The sequence below is a fragment of the Bubalus kerabau genome, chromosome 1 (genome assembly GCF_029407905.1).
Source record: "Bubalus kerabau isolate K-KA32 ecotype Philippines breed swamp buffalo chromosome 1, PCC_UOA_SB_1v2, whole genome shotgun sequence".
NCBI classification, from domain to species: Eukaryota; Metazoa; Chordata; class Mammalia; order Artiodactyla; family Bovidae; genus Bubalus; species Bubalus kerabau.
In genome coordinates, this window is record NC_073624.1 from 91,103,832 (window position 1) to 91,125,718 (window position 21,887).

A 21,887-nucleotide genomic window follows, 5' to 3' on the forward strand; every position below is an offset into this window, starting at 1 on the left:
AAGATGTTAACATTCAAAATATATAAATAGCTCATACAACTCAATAACAGAAATCAAACAAATCAATTTTAAAGTGGGCCAAGGACTTGAATAGACATTTTTCCCAAAGAAGACATCCAAATGACCAATGTTCAACATCACTAATCATCAAGGAAATGAAAATCAAAACCACAATGAGATATCCCCTCATGCTTATCAGAATGGTTATCATTTAAAAGATGACAAATAATAAATGTTGGAGAAAAGGGAACACTTGTGCACTACTGGTGGGATGTAAATTGGTTCACATTATGGAAAACAGTATGGAGGTACCTCAAAAAATTAAAAACATAATTACCATATGATCCAGAAATTCCACTTCTGGGTATATACCCAAAAGAAATGAAAATAAGATATCAAAAATATATGCACTCTCATGTTTATTGCAGCATTATTCACAGTAGCCAAGATATGGAAATAATCTAAAATTAAACTTCCAGCTATAAGATGAATAAGTTTTGGGAATCTAATATGCAGCATAGTGACTGTACTTAATAACACTCTACCATATATTGAAAAGTGCTAAGAGAATAAATCTTAAATAGTCTCACCATAAGACCAACCAAAAAATTGTAATTATGACAGGTGAAGGATATGTCACCTAACATGATGTGGTTAAAAAAAAAGATACATGTGCTGGGCATACACACTGAGAAAACCAGAAGGGAAAGAGACACATGTACCCCAATGTTCATCGCAGCACTGTTTATAATAGCCAGGACATGGAAGCAACCTAGATGTCCATCAGCAGATGAATGGATAAGAAAACTGTGGTACATATACACAATGGAGTATTATTCAGCCATTAAAAAGAATACATTTGAATCAGTTCTAATGAGGTGGATGAAACTGGAGCCTATTATACAGAGTGAAGTAAGCCAGAAAGAAAAACACCAATACAGTATACTAACGCATATATATGGAATTTAGAAAGATGGTAACAATAACCCTGTGTACGAGACAGCAAAAGAGACACTGATGTATAGAACAGTCTTATGGACTCTGTGGGAGAGGGAGAGGGTGGGAAGATTTGGGAGAATGGCATTGAAACATGTAAAATATCATGTATGAAACGAGTTGCCAGTCCAGGTTCAATGCACGATACTGGATGCTTGGGGCTGGTGCACTGGGACGACCCAGAGGGATGGAATGGGGAGGGAGGAGGGAGGAGGGTTCAGGATGGGGAACACATGTATACCTGTGGCGGATTCATTTTGATATTTGGCAAAACTAATACAGTTATGTAAAGTTTAAAAATAAAATAAAATTAAAAAAAAAAAGATACATGTATACATATAACTGAATCACTTTGCTATACACCTGAAACTATCACATTATTAATCACTATACTTCAATATAAAATATAACATTTTTTTAAAGTTTTTAAAATTCTAAACAGTAAGTTACCTGTTTAAGTTACATGGAATGATTTTTTTAAAAAACACACAGTGAAACAAATTGCAATATATACTTGTATCAAATAATCACTTTGCACACTTTAAACTTATACAATATTATATGTCAATTATATCTCAATAAAGCTGGGAGCGGGGGAGATGCCTTTCTTATTCATTTCTCTCCAGTCTCTATCAGCCTAATAAGTGTTCTTTTTTTAGACTTTAAATAATTGCTTTAATTCAGAAATTTCAAATACTCCCGTGTGTCTCTTACAGCTTACCTTTCTAGCTAACAGGGAAACATGCAATTAGTGAGTCTGGAATTTGGCTTCAGGGTAAGCTTCAGAGAGCACAGGGCATTGACCCAGCTTCCCCTGGGTGCCAACCCAGCTCTTGGCTGTATAAGAACAGATGGCCCTCTGATTGGGTCTGTTAGAGAATTTTTTCCTTCAATGGTATTCTTCAGAAGTATTCAGAATCTCAGACGAAATAAATGAAGATATAGCAGGTTACTGGATCTGAGACCATGTGAGGAAGTTCTAATGAACTATATACCTGTTCAGAATATGAGCTTCTTTTGAGAAATTGGTCTTGTCCTTCCACATAGTGGCCAGTATTGCAGAATAACACCGCTCTAGGTTAAGGGAGTCAAGAGGTAATCTTAATTTTGTGGCAATCCCAGTGTTTTTAAAGCTTGAACCATTCTAATAGCTAATTCTCACTTATAGCAAGAAGAAAAAGCTATCTGCTGTGGAGAGTCAAATTCTTGTGACATAGGTTCACTTATAGGAAGACTTTACCTATGATGTGTCTACCTGAATGGGAAAACCTGAACACAGGAACCACCTTTCCAGGAAAAGCCAGGAGTATGGTAATATCTTCCAAAATATCCTGATATCCCCCCTCTATTTTTCCTTCCTAGAAATTTCTATATGTGTTTTAATTTTGCTGACCATCTTCTCTTTTAGTTTAATTAGAGATTGTATTTAGAAGAATGAGGAAGGGTGAGGTCCTTTCCTGTGATTCCCCATATCATATGATCCAAATAGTCACTGCCTTCACCCACACAAAATGTGTAAGTTAGCATATGAGAGAAAAATATTATTCAGAAATGCTACACTCTTCTTGGTTGAGACTCTGAACTCCCCAAGTTACATGGTCAGATCCATCTTGTGGGTCAAAGTAGAAAAGTGGGAGCAATTTTCAGATAGCCCTGTTCACAAATACATAAAATAACCAAGTTCCTGAAAAGAATAGAACAAATGTATCATTTCACTTTGCTTGAGTAAATCCCAAGAAGTCATCTGCTTTCAACAATATTCACAATTTTATCCAAGCAGGTTCCTCAAAAGTAAATTCTCCAACTGTTTCTGCATCATCACCACTAGCTGAAGTCACACAAAGGTGAACAGTGCCCTGCCTGTCCAAGCACACAGGTAACCTAAACATGGGTGTAAGATGAATTTGAACTTTGTTAACAGGATCAGGTTTTTAACTATATTTGCTTTGAAGAAATAGCAGGATTTGAGGTAAGGCTGGAAGGTGAATGAGAGTCTGAATCAGTGGAATAAAAAAGTAGAACATCTGAAAGAAAACCATGTAGTCAAAGAGAGAAATATAAGACCTTTCTAGTATCAAAGGGGTCAAAAAGGCTAAAATATAGGTTAAGGACAGAGGAAGAAGAACTCTGAATGTCAAGACAGGAGAAATGGATTTGATTCCACAAAGTACCTAGAATAGTCAAATTCATATCGTCAGAAAGTACACTGGTAGATGCCAGGGGCTGGAAGCAGGGTGGAGAATGAGGAGTTAATTTTTTAATGGGAACACAGTTTCAGTCTAGGAAAGGGAACAATTCTGGAGATGGATAATGGTGAAAGTTGCACAACAATGTGAATGGATTTAGTACCACTGAAATATGGTATTTAGTACAGCTAAATATCATTAAAATAGTGTTTTTATAGTAAGACTTTTACCACATTAAAAAAATTTTTGTTTAAAGATAGGAAAAGTGATCTTTATTCTTGTGGACCAGACCTAGATATTGGGATGAAAATTAGGGGAAATACTATGGAAGTTATTTCCTGATTCTTCTACTGGTTGTTAATGCCTCTATATCATATTTCCAAGGGGTAAAATAAAGATAAGTGTCCATGTCTGAAATACTTCATAGAATTTCTTTCAGCATAAACAGAGACAGGACATGAGAAAATGCTTTGTATTTTAAAAAATCTATTAAAATTTAATGTGATGTTTAACAAGTAAGAAGCCCTGGATTATTTTGAACAAAAATATTAGAGAGGAGAAAATGTTTAGAACAATTACCTCACATATATTGTACAATGGTTTTTTAAAATGTTGTACAATGGATTTTAAGAATTTCTGAAATTTAAAGCATGTAGGAAAATTGAATAACACTAATGTTAGAGTGAACCAGAAATACCATTTCTCCAGTAAGTCTCTGTGGAATAGGAATCAGTTCAGTTCAGTCGCTCAGTCATGTCCGACTCTTTGCGACCCCATGAATCACAGCATGTCAGGCCTCCCTGTCCATCACCAACTCCCAGAGTTCACCCAAACTTATGTCCATTGAGTCGGTGATGCCATCCAGCCATCTCATCCTCTGTCGTCCTCTTCTCCTCTTGCCCCCAATCCCTCCCAGCATCAGAGTCTTTTCCAATGAGTCAACTCTTCGCATGAGGTGGCCTAAGTACTGGAGTTTCAGCTTTAGCATCAGTCCCTCCAAAGAACACCCAGGGCTGATCTCCTTTAGAATGGACTGGTTGGATCTCCTTGCAGTCAAAGGGACTCTCAGGAGTCTTCTCCAACACCACAGTTCAAAAGCATCAATTCTTCGGTGCTCAGCTTTCTTCACAGTCTAACTCTCACATCCATACATGACCCCTGGAAAAACCATAGCCTTGACTAGACAGATCTTCGTTGGCAAAGTAATGTCTCTGCTTTTGAATATGCTATCTAGGTTGGTCATAACTTTCCTTCCAAGGAGTAAGCGTCTTTTAATTTCATGGCTGCAATCACCATCTGCAGTGATTTTGGAGCCCCCCCAAAATAAAGTCTGACACTGTTTTCCCATCTATTTCCCATGAAGTGATGGGACCAGATGCCATGATCTTAGTTTTCTGAATGTTGAGCTTGAAACCAACTTTTTCAGTCTCCTCTTTCACCTTCATCAAGAGGCTTTTTAGTTCCTCTTCACTTTCTGCCATAAGGGTGGTATCATCTGCATATCTGAGGTTATTGATATTTCTCCTGACAATCTTGATTTTAGCTTGGGCTTCTTCCAGCCCAGCGTTTCTCATGATGTACTCTGCATAGAAGTTAAATAAGCAGGGTGACAATATACAGCCTTGACGTACTCCTTTTCCTATTTGGAAGCAGTCTGTTGTTCCATGTCCAGTTCTAACTGTTGCTTCCTGACCTACATACAGGTTTCTCAAGAGGCAGGTCAGGTGGTCTGGTATTCGCATATCTTTCAGAATTTTCCACAGTTTATTGTGATCCACACAGTCAAAGGCTTTGGCATAGTCAATATAGCAGAAATAGATGTTTTTCTGGAACTCTCTTCCTTTTTCCATAGAACTCTCTAAAGTATGTGAAGACTGTGACCTAAATTTGTGATCTATCAAGAAAAGTGAGGGCAGTTTTGAGATATGTAAGCACAAGTTCAGACAACTCAGGGAGGGATGTTTAAGAAGAGAAGATGATGCTATAGAGAATGGGGACAATCATAGGCAATATCATCCACTTTCTATTTTATTCCAAGGAAACAGCCTCCACAAATGGCCTTGAGGAACTGCAGCACCATCACCGAGTTTATCCTCACTGGGCTGTCAGACGACCCCCACATCCAGGCTCTGCTCTTTGCGCTCTTCCTGGTGATTTACCTCCTGACCGTGATGGGGAACCTGACGATGCTGCTGGTGATCAGGGCTGACTCCCACCTCCACACGCCCATGTACTTCTTCTTGAGTAATCTATCATTTGTGGATCTCTGCTTCTCTTGTGTCACTCTGCCCAAGCTCCTGAAGGACCTCCTGTCTGAGAAGAAAACCATCTCTGTCAAGGGCTGCCTGACTCAGGTCTTCTTTGTGTTTTTCTCTTCAGGAACTGAAGCCTGTCTCCTCTCAGTGATGGCCTATGACCGCTATGCCGCCATCTGCCACCCCCTGCACTATGGCCAGGTGATGAGCAACCAGCTCTGTGTGAGGCTGGTGTTGATCTCATGGGGCCTGGCCTCTCTCAATGCATTTGTCATTGTGCTCCTGGCTATTAGCCTGGATTTCTGTGATGCCCAAACCATCCACCACTACACCTGTGAGCTGCCTGCCCTTTTCCCCCTGTCTTGTTCTGATATCTCTATTGTTACCAATATCTTACTCTGCTCCAGCCTATTGCATGGGCTTGGAACCTTCATCCCAATCTTCTTCTCTTATGCCCGTATTATCTCCACCATCCTGAGCATCAGCTCCACCACAGGCAGAAGCAAGGCTTTCTCCACCTGCTCCTCCCACCTCATCGCAGTGATCTTGTTCTTCGGCTCGGGTTTTCTTTGTTATCTCATGCCTCCGTCTGGCTCCTCTTTGGATTTGCTCCTCTCCGTACAATACAGTGCAGTCACACCCATGCTGAATCCCCTCATCTACAGCCTAAAGAACAAGGAGGTGAAGGCAGCTGTGAAAAGGACATTGGGGAAATATCTATAATGTTCAGGCAGTGAACAAAGACAACTGTAAGCAAAATCATGAAGATTGTATTCCATTGCATTTGCTCTTTTGCCCTCATCTCCTCTAATCACACGATGTCAGTAATTCTGAAGAAAGATTCCAGAGCTCACCCAAACACCTAATCCTGTTAGTCCAAGGAAGAGGCTCTTGATTATGGTTCCGTATTTGGAAAGTCCATGCTGTTGGTTGAAAGAGAGTGTGAAAACCATCTTCCACAAAATAGATAAATAAGACAAACAAAATAAAAATGAGGTTAAGAAAAAAAGATACAATGACACAGGAGTTTCAGCATCTGACTATAAAGAGCCGCAGAGAGAACTAAAAACAAAGGAGGTATTTGTTAAACAGAAGTTAACCTTTTCAAATCCCAACTACTTGTAAATTCTTGAAGTAAAACTCTTGAAAAGCAAAATCCTTTGTTAACAAAAAGTCAACAGTCTACATAGACTATCATGAACATGAGAACACTATATACTAAAGTTAAAAACATTGCCAACGCAGCCATCAATAGAAATAAAATCTATCCTTACATGAATTCATTAATAAACAAGGAAAAAACTGTAAGTTTCTGAATGCTTAAATGCAATCATTAGAAAGATAATTAAACTTATCATAAGAAAAGGAGGATAAAGGGACTAAAAGCACAAATTAATATATTAGAAAAGAGAAAAATAGAAGCAATAAATAAATCGAGGCACTAGTTATTCAAAAAGATCAATTTTGACATAATTATGTAAATATATTGAAGAAAACAGAAAAAGAACCTAATAGTACAACACTGATGTTAAGAATAAAAAGTATAAGGTAACGCTAAGATTTGTCTAAATAAACTGAAAGCAGGATTGTGTTTCATTTTAAGAAAATATAACCAAAAAAATAAAATTGAGCTATTTGATGTGTAAAACAAAACAAAAAACATTAGAATAAGCACAAAAGGACAATAAGCACTGATAGTTTTTCAGGTAAGTTTTGGCAAACTTGAATGCTTTTAAAATAATATGGAAAATTGTTAATGCTTTTCAGAACTAAAGTAACTGATTCAAAATATGAAAATTACCACCGTCTCATGAATATTTAGACAAGTCAAAATGAAATGATCCACTGAATCTGAAAGTATACTGAAATAATAATAATCTAAATAATAACCCATGACCAAGTAAACTTCTTATTGCTTTGATTCCTCAAATCAATAAGTTAAAGTGAGAATAATCTCATGTTCACCCTGATAGATTCTTAATAAGCATAAAAGTAAAATTCAACAATTTTGACCTCAAATATTTAATAATAAAAATTCTAATGACTCTTTTTTATTGAAGTATAGTTGATTTACAATGTTGTGCCAATCTCTGCTATACAGCAAAGTGACTCAGTTATAAACCTATAAACATGCTTTTCATGTTACTTATTATTTATTTAACATTAAATAATATTCAAACATATGCTTCATGATATAATATCAAATTGGAGGAATTACAGTTATGGTTTTTCCATTAGTCATATACAGACATGACATGGGACTATAAAGGAGGCTGAGAACCTAAGAATTGATGCTTTCAAACGGTGGTGCTGGAGAAGACTTTTGAGGGTCCCTTAGACTGCAAAGAGATCAAACCAGTCAATAGTAAAGGAAATCAACCCTGAATATTCATTGGAAGGACTGATGCTAAAGCTGAAGCTTCAATACTTTGACCACCTGATGCAAAGAACCGACTCACTGGAAAAGACCCTGATGCTAGGAAAGATTGAGGGCAGGAGGAGAAGGAAGCAACAGAGGATGAGATGGTTGGATGTCATCACCAACTCGATGGACATGAGTTTGAGCAAACTCCAGGAGATGGTGAAGGACAGGGAAACCTGGCACTCTGCGGTCCATGGGGTCGCAAAGAGTTGGACACAACAACAGCAGTTTAAAAGAAGACAACACTATCACTCATATTACTTAACAAGGTTATGTAATTCCCTCCAGTGCAGTAAGACGAGATTAAAATACTATATTTAATTATGGAAGAGGGGATCTACAAATATTTGGAGATAATAATGATTACCCAAAAATCTAAGAAATCTCTAATTATTACTATTCCAAGAGAGTTTATTAAGGTAACAAAAAGCTTTCAGTTCAGCTCAGTCACTAAGTCGTGTCTGACTCTTTGTGACCCCATGAACTGCAGCATGCCAGGCCTCCCTGTCCATCACCAACTCCCAGAGTTCACTGAGACTCACGTCCATCGAGTCAGTGATGCCATCCAGCCATCTCATCCTCTGTCGTCCTCTTCTCCTCTTGCCCCCAATCCCTCCCAGCATCAGAGTCTTTTCCAATGAGTCAACTCTTCGCATGAGGTGGCCAAAGTACTGGAGTTTCAGCTTTAGCATCAGTCCTTCCAAAGAACACCCAGGGCTGATCTCCTTTAGAATGGACTGGTTGGATCTCCTTGCAGTCAAAGGGACTCTCAAGAGTCTTCTCCAACACCACAGTTCAAAAGCATCAATTCTTCAGCGCTCAGCTTTCTTCACAGTCCAACTCTCACATCCATACATGACCACAGGAAAAACCATAGCCTTGACTAGGCAGACCTTTGTTGGCAAAGTAATGTCTCTGCTTTTGAATATGCTATCTAGGTTGGTCATAACTTTCCTTCCAAGGAGTAAGCGTCTTTTAATTTCATGGCTGCAATCACCATCTGCAGTGATTTTGGAGCCCCAAAAAACAAAGTCTGACACTTTCCACTGTTTCCCCATCTATTTCCCATGAAGTGGGGGGACCAGATGCCATGATCTTCGTTTTCTGAATGTTGAGCTTTAAGCCAACTTTTTCACTCTCCTCTTTCACTTTCATCAAGAGGCTTTTTAGTTCCTCTTCACTTTCTGCCATAAGGGTGGTGTCATCTGCATATCTGAGGTTATTGATATTTCTCCTGGCAATCTTGATTCCAGCTTGTGCTTCTTCCAGCCCAGCGTTTCTCATGATGTACTCTGCATAGAAGTTATTAATTATTCTAGTTAATTATTAATAAAGCTTGCTCTTTCCATTCATTTGCTATGCCATTCTCTATTGATTTTTATCCTTACAAGAGCCCCTGCTGTTGCTACTCTAGATATCATGTTCTTATCCATCACAACACAAAGCTAAAGGAAGGGGAAGTACTGGTTTAGCCTGTTCCTGAACTTCATATAAACAGAATCATTCTAAACGCTAGAACTGAAAATACTGAAAGTATTCAAGTCTTGATGAGGAGGGGGAGGAATTGGATTCAATATACACTTATTCAGCACTTCAGTAAACTGTGTGGCAGTATGTGTTAAATCAAAACCATACAACTACTCTAAGGCCCAAGAATTATATTGCCAAGTATGTACCAAAGAATTATGAATGTATGTATACAGCAAAGACATTACTGGGCTATTTATGACAACTTTATTCACTGCAGCTAAAAAAGGCAAATAACCAAAATGTCTATCAACTGGAGAATGGATAAATAAACTATTGTATATTCAATAATGGATAAATAAAGAAATAATAAGTTAATAAATTAATAAATAAATTCTAAATAAATAATAAATATAATGGATAAATAAAATATTGTATATTTAATGGATAGATAAATATTGTATATTCATACAAAGGAATATTTTACAAAAAAAGGCTTTGGAAAACACATGGATAACAGAAGCCAGACACATATGATTTTATTTACATAAAGTCTGAGACTAGAGAATAATAACTAATAAGTGATGCCAGGACAGTGCTTGCCTGTGGAGAATAGGTTTACTAGAAAAAGGCATGATGGAACTTTCTAGCTAATGAAAGTTACTGCATCCTGATCTGTGTGGTGGTTACATAAGTATATATGAATGTAAAAACTCATCAAGTACTATCTTTAAACGATTGCACTTCACTCTTTACTTATGTATTTTTGGGTAATAAAATATGGTATTTAATTTGCATTTCATGATAAATGGTTAACATCCTTAGCCATAACTGAATTCTTAGAAGCCAGTAACAAAACCATTGATATACCAAAGGAAATGAAAAAAAAAAAAATGAAATAACACAAGTGACTAGTAAGGATTAAGCATATTGATGATTAAGCATATTGAAGATGATTGAGATAAACAATAATAGAAAAAAGTAATTTCTTTGTAAAATCATCTTGCCAAAGATTAAAATGTATCATTTGTATAGTTTTAGGAAATATACCCCCACATAAACACTGAGGGATAAGACTGATAAAGTCCCATCTATATAGTAGGGGAAAAACTATTATAGTTTGGTCTCAAAACTATAAATTTTGGGTATACTTAGTCCCAGAAGTTTCCATTTGTTTGAATTATTTCAACAAATTAGTTGGATAAATTCACAATTTATTTAAAAATATTTACAACTTATATATAAACTATGTTTACTGCATAGAAAATTTGTAGCTAGCATATGTAAGAGTATGTGTTCAGTTGTGTCTGACTCTTTGCAACCCCATGGACTGTAGCCCACAAGACTCCTCTGTCCATGGAATTTTCTAGGCAAGAATACTGGAATGGTTTGCCATCTACTGCTCTGGGGGATCTTCCTAAACCAGGGATTGAACCAATGTCTCTTGCATATCCTACATTGACATCAGATTCTTTACAACTGAGCCACCTGGGAAGTCTAGTATATAGATCTCCCCAGAATGACCTGCATATTAATTTATCAATAAAGCAAAAAGGATGTGCATAAAATTTCATTACCAGTAGCTCCCATAAGTATTAAGTACATATATTAAAATTTTTCACTTACCACAGGAAATTTAAAATTAATTCACAAAAAATCTTCTTCAAGATTTTAAAGGATATGGAAATTTGTGAAGTATATTTTACTTCTTAAATGTCTTTTTTCCTCCTCTAATTCTGCCACCTCTGTCTACTTGTATATTTTATACCTTAATAAACAGGAAACTAAACTAAAAGATCCATTCTCAGACATGTTTTCTCAGTTCTCATGGGTACATACTCTCCATATCCTACAGTTGGTTTGGTAAACAATGCCCTTCCTCCCATAGCAGGGCTGTACTTCCTCAATCCAACCACAATAAGGCATGATCCCAGCCATTGGTCTAGAAGCCACTGGGGGAGATAAGAGAGGGTAAATAAATAACATCCTACCAGACATCTGCCTCAGGTTCAATTTCTCCATGGTCTTCAAGCAAGGGAAAAACTTCTACAATCTTGCAGAGAGTAGTAAGTCAATTCTACAGGCTCTGACGATTCAGGAAGTTGAAGCATATTCATCCAGATGTCCCCCCACCACAAGTCTCATAGTCCTGCTCCTTTTCTATTAAAACCCTGTATATGTAATAGGATATTTGCTGAACTGTAAATAAAGTGCTCTTTTGAATTCAGCTATTCTATTAGTCAGGTCCTGGGCCCATTTTCACCAAAGTCTACTCTTTGATTACAGGAGACAGGGTTTCCTTTAAAATGCTCAGAAAGGCCTTTTGAACTTCATATCATCCTCTAAGTTTGTAATTGGTTAATCCAAGGCTGTCATTTTATTTCTTTAGCATACCAATTACATTCCACAACAGCAAACTAAATGCACATTTCTTATAATTGTTATTGTTATTGTGCCTGCATCTTTCAATTACTAAAGATATTGCGTATGCCAAAGCATTCCCTTAAGTATCTCTTCCCAATTTACCACAGGTAAGAGTTGTGTAGCTGTGATGCTGGGAACAAAGTAGAATGCAATGTAGTAGTATTTCCTTGTTCCTCTGGACAAGGAAAAATGTTCAGAGACTGACATTTTTAGGTTGGGCCAGTATGCATAGAAGTTGTAATGGTGAAAGCATTTGCTGGATAGTTACCATTAGCATCTGCTATTACTATAAAATGAAATGGGAGAATGATAAATATATTAAAATTTCAGAAATCATTCAGTTCAGTAAATAACATTAAACAAAGAAGATAATTAAGAAAGTAGATAAGCACAGCAAAATGGTAAAGAAGGCATAGGTTTCCTTCCTACAGATAGACAGATTAAAAATATGGCAAAAACGATAGCAATTGTTAGGCTTTACAGCTACTGAATAAAGTAATGGAGGACTTAGATGAAAGTTTGGCTTGGCAGACTGCATCTACCGTATACCTTGCAGACAGGTCCTATAGACTGAATCCTTGTTCCTGTCTCTTCTCCTGCTCTAGCCTTGCTTCTGCATTTTGCAAAACCTAAACTGAGTGTGTGCTGCTTTCTCAGTGTACTTGGTTAGGAGACCAAGGTGAAGCTTCTTAGAAGAGATATTTTTCAGGGTATAAAACTTAATCGTTTTCTTCCCTGAGACCAGAATTGAATATATAAGTGGCATAAACCACCATTTCTAAAGTCAACAAGAAAGTAAAGTTTTCTCACAAGCTAGTACAAGTGCTAATAAATTAAAAGGCTCATAATAATGTTCGTACCTGCTCTGATAACACTTAGGAAACAAATTCTTACATTTTGGGCATAAAGTAGAGAATAGTGCCTCCAAACACAACAATCATCTTCAGTTGCTTTTTAACATTTACTGCAAAACCTTTAAAACAAGTTAAAACGTTATTCTCGGGTCCACTACTGCAAAAATAAAAGACTAAGTTTAGTCTCCAGCCAGCATGGTCAAGGAAATCCATGGTGTTGGAACTCTTCCTCTTTCTGACCTCCCCAAAATCTTCCCTGATAGGGGAGAATCTGAAATTTCTATGTAGAAGGTATTTTGTGTTGACAAACTGGTTGGGAGTTGAGAAATGGAATTATTTCCTGCCATATCAGTAAACAAAGGATGATACAGTCATCAGCAATCCCAGCCACCATGGTTGGTGAGCTGGTGACCCTGAGGGAACTCAGGAAGGAAAGAATACCTGCCATTTAGCAGCCATCAGACTGCAGTCACTCCCCAGGGTGAGCTCTAAGGAAATTCAGCTTGTAGAAACAGAAGATGCTAACCACAATAGCTGAGGCACATATCAAAGAATGATTTCAGTAAGCCTAGATTCTTGCATCTTCCCATAAATAGAAAAGTGCTAAATTCCCTAACGTGATATATCTAATTTCTTTACTTAATAGTAATCTTTTGATGTTACCGATTACCTGCCCTTTGTTGCAAAACTCATATATCCTAGCTCCACCCCTCACCTCCCTGGAGCACTTTCTCAGAGCTATCTGAAATGCTGTCTCCCAGGCTGCAGTGATATCTATGTCAGTTTTCAGTTTATACACACCGAAAGAAAGAAATGAAAGTGCGTGGAGGTTTAAGTGGGAAACAGATTTCAATATGATAATCTTGTATGTCAAATAGACAATCATGATAATCTTGTATGTCAGCCACCATCATGAAAGTACTGAGTCAGGTTAGATACACAACAACTGGAAAGCATACCAGTCAGGATGCTATGAAAAGTACTAAGAGAACTGTGATATTTCTTACCACTCTGCTTTATTTACCTATTACCCAAAGTTTTCCCCATCTGCCCATTCAGTAGAATTAGAGAACAAAGACTCAAAAATCTTTGGATTCTGAGTTTAAATGTATAAAAATATTTGAAGGAATATACAACTAGAGATGAAACAAACTGGGGAGAGAATTGGAAAGATATGCAGGAAAATTCATAATAAGCATGGAGAGCTGTATATATTACCACCCAATTCTATTTATATGGATACTAAAGATTCACCCCCTACTAAGTTTGGAGGTATAAGAGTAAAGAATTCAGTCTTCCTTCCTACTGGGGGATCAGGAACATGATAAGCCTACTGAGAAGTCCACACAAAATATAATGCAATCACCAGAGATCTGAAAAATTAGTGTGGATGGAGTACATGTAAGCACAATCTTCTGAGCTTCTCTTGGTCTTAGAATGGCACAGAAGGACATCCAAAGACTTCAGTGTGTCTACTAGTGGGACAAAGATATTAGCTTACAATAAGAGCTAGTGGCCTGCAAATGGGTTCTTTGATTCAGATGAGAGTTGAATTCAAAAATGTGTGGTATGGTCAGTATTACCAAGAAATGAAAAAGGATGAGCTATTACTATGTCATGATAGATTTCCAAGAAAGAGATGACTAGAGGGGATGAGTTACATGAGGAACAAGAGGCCAGCAAAGGACTAAAGCAGACCACTGTTTCCAAGTAATGCCTCTCATCCCAGCACTATTGTAACTTTGTGCGTGCATGCATACTCAGTCCTGTCCAACAGGCTCCTCTATCCATAAGATTCCTCAGGCAAGAATACTGGAGTGGGTTGCCATTTCCTTCTCCAGGAGATCTTCCCGACCCAGGGATTGAACCCATGTCTCCTGCATTGGCCACCAGGCAAGCCCACCCCATGCTGATAGTGGCCTTTTTTATAAGAGCCAAAATATAAAAGCAATTTCAGTGTCCATCCACAAATGAATGGATAAAGAAGATATGGCATATATACAATAGAATATTACTGTCATGAAAAATAATGAAATTTTGCCATTTGCAACAACATAAATGCACCTTAAAGGTATTATGCTTAGTGAAGTAAGTCAGAGAAAGACAAATACTGTATGTTTTCCTTTATATGTAGAATCTAAAAAAATTAAACAAGAGAATATAATAAAATAGAAACAGACTCACAGATACAGAGAATAAACTAGTGGTTACCACTGGTGAAAGGGGCTGGAGGAAGGGCAAGAAAGGAGAAGATTAAGAGGTACAAACTACTAGATATAAAATAAATAAGATACCATGTAATGTATAGCACAGGTTATATAGCCAGCATTTTATAATCACTTTAAATGGAATGTAATCTAAAAAAGTATCAAAACACTATGTTTACACCTGAAACCAATATAATATTGTAAATCAACTGTACCTTATACTTTTAATTTAAAAAGTCATTGACAGGGCTTCCCTGGGGGCTCATTAGTAAAGAATCTGCTGCCAATGCAGGAGACATGGGTTTGATCCCTGGTCCGTGAAGATGCCACATGCCATGGAGCAACCAAGCCCATGTGCCACAACTACTGAATCTGTGCTCTAGAGCCCAGAAACCACAACTATGGAAGCCCGTGTACCCCAGAACCTGTGCCCCATAACAAAAGAGTAACCCTTCCTCAGCATAACTAGAGAAAAGCCCACACAGCAAAGATGACCCAGCACAGCCCAAAATAAATAAATACATAAATAAAAAATTTTTTAAGTCAATGACAAAGAAAGAATTTTATAGTCAGCCAGGGGAAAAAGGATGATAACTTACAAGGGAACCCCCAATAGGCTATAGCAAATTTCTCAGCAAAAACGCTACAGGCCAGGAAGCAGTGAAATGACATTCTCAAAATATTGAAAGATAAAAACTGTCAGCCAAGAATATTCTATTCAGCAAATGCAAAATTAGATACGAAGGAGAAATAAGGACATTCCCAAATGAAAACTGAGATAGTCATCAATGCAAGACCTGCCTAAGAAAAAAAAGAAAAGTTGAAAAGAGCTATTCTACCAGAAACAGAAGACAAAAGAACATAAAACTGTAAGGTGATAAATAGAACTATAAAATTGATGTTGATGTATGGCAAAACCAACACAATATTGTAAAGTAATTAACCTCCAATTAAAATAAATAAATGTACATTTAAAAAAATTGCAACTCTATATGAGAATATGTTTTAAACACTTTATTATCAACAACAAAAAGAATAAAATATCTAGGAATAAACTTAATCAAGGAGGTCAAAGACTTTGACACTGAAAACTATGAGACATAGTTGAAAGACACTGAAGCAGACAAAAAGAAATGGAAACAGAGTTCATGCTCATGGATGTCTATATTGCCTAAAGCAGTCTACAGATTCAATGCAATCCCTATCAAAATCTCAGGGAGATTTTTCACAGAAATAGAACAAAAAATACTAAAATTTATATGGAACCACAAAAGCCAAAGCAATCTTGAGAATAAAAGAACAAAACTGGAGGTTTCACATGCCCCAATTTTAAACTATGTTATGAAGCTACAATAATCAAAACAGCACAGTACTGACAGAAAAACAGATACACAGATAACTGGCATAGAACTGACAGCCCAGAAATAAACCTAAACACATAAAGGTCAGTTACTCTATGACAAAGGAGCAAAGAACAAACAATAAAGAAAAGATAGTCTCTTCTATCATCAGCAATACATGATGTTGGAGAAGCAGGACAGTTCACATGCAAAAAAGAAATTCATTATATGCTTGGATTACTATCTATATATTACTATCATCATATTTACATAATTCATTATATACTTTGAATATAGAATTCTATAAACTTAAGATTCAATTATTTTCACTTTGTATGTCTTAAATATACAAAAATTTTATTTGTCATTTATACATTAATAGATCTGGCAGGGGCAGGATTAAGTAAGGTCCTAAAAATAATCAAGATGTACATCTTAAATCTATATAATTTTTGCCAATTGTATTTCAATAAACCTGTTAAAGAATAAACTTTAACATGATTCATGTTAAACAGAATATCACTTTTTAAATAAAAACAGGATATTACTCTGAAAAAAAAGATACTGTAAATTCAAGCCCGAATAATATTCCTAGCATGGAGTTAACTCCTGTCAGTCACTATAATGGACAAGTCTATGATTAAAATGAAAAAAATTTAAGTATGCACTAAAATATAATCTGGAGCTCAGTAATATGTCACAGCTCAGTTTACTGAAGAATTTTGAAAGCTCATTTTCAGCTATGTGTAGCCATTAGGAAAATGTTCCATCAGATCGAAATTTGTTTAAAAGTCCCATTCTTGTACTCTGCTTTTTCAACCCTCACAACTCTAATAAAACACTCTTTTTGGCTTTAAATAATTGCCTTAATTCAGACACTTCAAATACTTCCCTGGAGAGAATCTCCTATGCGTCTTACTAAGTTTAATTTTCCAGTTACGTGGAAACTGTGTAGTTACTGAGTCCAGAGCTAGGCTTCAGGCTGGGACTTCAGGGAATACAGGGCAGTGGCCGCACTTCCCCGAGCACCCAACATAACCCATGGCTATCTAAGTAAAATGGCTTTCTGATTGGTTCCATTGAAGAATGCTTTCTTTAAGTGATGGTCTTAGAAGAGTACTCAGAATTACAGAAGAAATGAAGAGAAGGTACATTGCTCCACCTGAGATCATGTGAGAAGGTTTAATGAAATATTTATCTGTTGTTCAGAATTACAGCTTCTTTAGAGAAACTGTCCTCACCTTTGCCTACATTACAGAATGACACCACCCTAAATTAAGGTTTTCAGGAGAACAGTCCTGATTGTATGATTTATATACTGCTTCTAACAAGAGAACTATTCTAATGCCCAGAACTCTCTGAGAGCTGTCTGATATACCAAACATCAAACTCCTTTGAGAGGAGGTCAGTTTTGAGGAGACTTTACCTATGATGCTCAGCAATGATGGGAAAGGCAGAAAATTCAGAAGAGTCATCTCCAGAAAAACAAAAAGTATGGTAATTCTTTCCTGATTCTCTGAGGATAACTTTATCTTTTTCCTGGAATATCTGTGTGTAGGGTTTTTCAACTATTTTTTAAATATTTATTATTTTTATTTGTGTATTTATTTGGCGGCACTGGATCTTAGTTGCAGGATGTGAACTCTCAGTTGCAGGATATGAGATCTAGTTCCCTGACTAGGGATTGAACCTTAGCTCCCTGCATTGGAAGCATGGAGTCTTAGCCAATGGATCACCAGAGAGATTCCTGTGTGTAGGTTTTAAATCTGCTGTCTATCCCTTTGCACATCTCTACCTCCTCACATTTCATTACCTATTCCACTTGTTCTAGAGCCAAGGATCCTGTTCCTTCATCCCTCTTCCCTGACTAGAGATGAAAATATCTTGGCTCTTGACATCATCTCCAACCCTGGGAAGGGCTTTCAGTTCAGTTCAATTTAGTTCAGTTGCTCAGTAGTGTCCGACTCTTTGTGACCCCATGGACTGCAGCACACCAGGCCTCCCTGTCCATCACCAACTCCTGGAGTTTACCCAAACTCATGTCCACTGAGTCGGTAATGCCATCCAACCATCTCATCCTCTGTCATCCCCTTCTCCTCCTGCCTTCAATCTTTCCCAGCTTAGACATCTTTATTCCCCCAAATGTTGCATTAGTCTATCAAACCTGCACAAATCAACAGAAAGACCTCTATCCTGTCTGCATAACATTGAGTACAGGGACATCTTACAGCCTGGCCTAAATCTTCTTATACTTCATAATCACAAAACATTGCAGAGAGAAATCAGAATATTACAGACAGATTCTAGGCTGTTGAAGGAACTTATTCCCCTGCTTTTTCTGACTCTAGTTTGATAAACTGCAGTAAATATTTCTGTTCCTTAAACCTTCAGATCTGGTTACCAGTGAGTAGGTATGAATAGTGCAGAGGAGTACTATTCCCAAGGAGGAAACAGAGCTGAGAATAGTTCAATTGGGTCATGTTGACCTTTGGTTCTCTCCTTCCCGTACTGATATCCTTTTCCCAGTTCAGATTCCTGGGTCTGAAAGTTGCCCTGGGATCCCTCAGGCCATTTTGGAGGCTGACCTACTACACACACTTCACTCATTTGTTCATTCCAGAAATATCTTTAAATAGTGTGGGTTAGACCTGTCTAGGACAATTCTGTAATCCTCCTTTCATATCTTTTACCATTTGCTGAGATCAACCACCATTTCATTCACTTTAATTGTTCCTGTTCTTATCCATGTGTAAATCTCACATCAGTCTCTCATACAAAAGGATGAAACAAAGATAATGTATTTTGTTCCAAGTAGTAATTAAAGATTAGATTTATTTCCTGATATCCTGACCTAGAATGAGCTGCAAGGCTTTGCTTTTGGTCATTCAAAATAAATTTATCCCATCAGTTTAAGGTGTTATTCAGCAGGGGATGGGAGGGCTCCTTTCTCTGTGATACCTTCTAAATCACTTGATACAGTGGTTGATGTCTTCCTGCACACTAAATGTGGACATCGGATAAGAGAGAAAAATCTGTCCAGAAATACTATGCTAAAGAAATAGAAATGATTCTGGAAATATTCTCAATCAACAGGAGACCCTGAGCTTGCCACTGCGGTGGCAAGACACTGTGGTCTGGTCTCCGTGTGAGTGAAAGTGGAGACTGAAGCAATTTGGGGGATGGCTTGAAAATATCCAGATCATTGAGATATACATGAAAACATCTAAGTTTTATGAAGAATAAATCCTTTTTATCATATTACTTTGCTTTGAGTAGATTTTATATAAAAAGTTTTCTATCCTGGCTAGATGTCCATCAGCAGATGAATGGATAAGAAAGCTGTGGTACATATACACAATGGAGTATTACTCAGCCATTAAAAAGAATACATTTGAGTCAGTTCTAATGAGGTGGATGAAACTGGAGCCTATTATACAGAGTGAAGTAAGCCAGAAAGAAAAACACCAATACAGTATACTAACACATATATATGGAATTTAGAAAGATGGTAACAATAACCCTGTGTACGAGACAGCAAAAGAGACACTGATGTATAGAACAGTCTTATGGACTCTGTGGGAGAGGGAGAGGGTGGGAAGATTTGGGAGAATGGCATTGAAACATGTAAATATCATGTATGAAATGAGTTGCCAGTCCAGGTTCGATGCACGATACTGGATGCTTGGGGCTGGTGCACTGGGACGACCCAGAGGGATGGAATGGGGAGGGAGGAGGGAGGAGGGTTCAGGATGGGGAACACATGTATACCTGTGGCGGATTCATTTTGATATTTGGCAAATCTAATACAGTTATGTAAAGTTTAAAAATAAAATAAAATTAAAAAGTTTTCTATCAACAATATTTACAAATGTATCCATGCAGGATCCTCAAACATAATTTCTCCAGCTGTTTCTGCCTCACAATCACTGGAACTAAGCCAATATCCCACGGGCCCACAACGGTAAACACTACCCTGTTTTCCAGGACAAAGGTAACCTACACGTCGGTCTAAGATGGGCCTAAGCTTTGACTGATGAGTTTGTTAATTGGATCATAGCTAAAGCATCTCTTGGTGAGTTAGCATGCGGTCATAGATTGGCAGGATCAGAAATAGGTGCTCAATGAAAAAGCAATATAAATTTTTTGTAAGTTCAGAAAGCTACATAGGGTTATATTGTGAGCTGACAAGCAAAAGCAGAAACCTGCTAAATCATGTTTTAAAACCTCGGGCTCCTAAGAAAACTTCATACAGAACGGTGCTTTACTACATAGCCCTACAAATGCAGGTTCAAAATTATTTGGATTCAGGTGAGCATCATCATTCACATAATCTACCACCATTCTGGTCTTCTTGGATAAACCCTTACACCTAGCACAAGTGGATTCAAGAAGCAGTTAAAGGAAAACCACACAAATACTTCTTTTCTGACCTCATGGGACAATAAAAAAATAAATTGCCCACAACAGCAAGTACCTTGTTGCAATGATGGTTAAAGTACCTGTTGCTTCTATAAAAATAAGATATCATCAGAGGATGTTGCAGAAGATGACATATTCTGTAAATAAACACAGACTGCATGGGTAGGCAGTATGGCAACTCTGATGGATAATATTCCCAATACCTCTGCTAGGGATCAGTATTACCAGTGATTGGTGGTATTAGGATGGATTTCCCTGGTAGCTCAGCTTGTAAAGAATCTGCCTGCAATGCAGGAGAACCTGGTTTGATTCCTTGGTGGGGAAGATCTGCTGGAGAAGGGATAGGCTATCCAACCCAGTATTCTTGGGCTTCCCTGGTGGCTCCAGGGAAGCCACCTGCAATGTGAGAGATCTGGGTTAGATCCCAGGGTTGGGAAGATCCCATAGAGAAGGGAGCGCTACCCACTCCAGTATTCTGGCCTAGAGAATTCCATGGACTGTATAGTCCATGGGGTCACAAAAAGTCAGACACAACTGAGGTGGTATTAGGGGCATAGAGTGAAAGGATGGGATTGTGCTTGGAATATTCAAGAGATCATATCTGAAGTATGCATGAGAGGTCATATGGAGGTTTTCAAATAATGTGATAGGTATAATGAAACTAACACAAAACGTGTGAAGATGAAGCTAGAAATAATTAATTTGTGATTACTATTAAGATGTGGTCTGTTTTCTCAATGAGCTCATAGCCTTGAGGGGAAATCTGAGAAAACATATTTAACATTAATGAGAAAAAAAAATCAGAATTCAGACTATGACATAAGGCCACTGAAAACAAGGAGTCAGTGATTTAAATAGAAGGTTGTGAGTTTAGAAGAGGGAGCTGTCAGAAGAGACTATAAGAAAAAGACAGGATTTAAGGTCAGTTAAGAATTTGGATCCACAGATTAAAATGGAGAACATCTGAATGGAGAATAATAGAAGCACAGAAACAAATGCACTTTTCTGATATCAAAAGTAGTCAATTTGGTTTAAAAGTAGGTTAAAGATGGATAAGAAAGAACTCTGAATACCGGAACAGGAAAAATGGCCTAAGTACCTATGGATCAAGCCTAACCTGGTAGATTAGAAAAACCAATGGCTTTAGAAAAAGCAATGGTTTTAGAAAAAGCAATGGTTTTTACTTGTTGTCAACATGGCATAACAAAATCTTCCTGAATATCACATTTTTCAACAGTAAAATGGATATCATTAGCTGCCATAAATAAATCACAAAATCACTTTGAGAAAAAAACTGAGATAGTGATTGAGATACTC

The 21,887-nt window shown here is 37.3% G+C and overlaps 1 protein-coding gene across 1 annotated transcript; it reads left to right on the top strand.

Annotated features, from left to right (window-relative positions):
* The first annotated feature begins 5,236 nt into the window (after positions 1–5,236).
* On the top strand, positions 5,237–6,160 carry LOC129641690 (olfactory receptor 8S1-like). The gene has a single exon (XM_055566320.1). It carries the CDS (start codon positions 5,237–5,239, stop codon positions 6,158–6,160), a length of 924 nt encoding a protein of 307 aa, XP_055422295.1.
* The last annotated feature ends 15,727 nt before the right edge of the window (positions 6,161–21,887 follow it).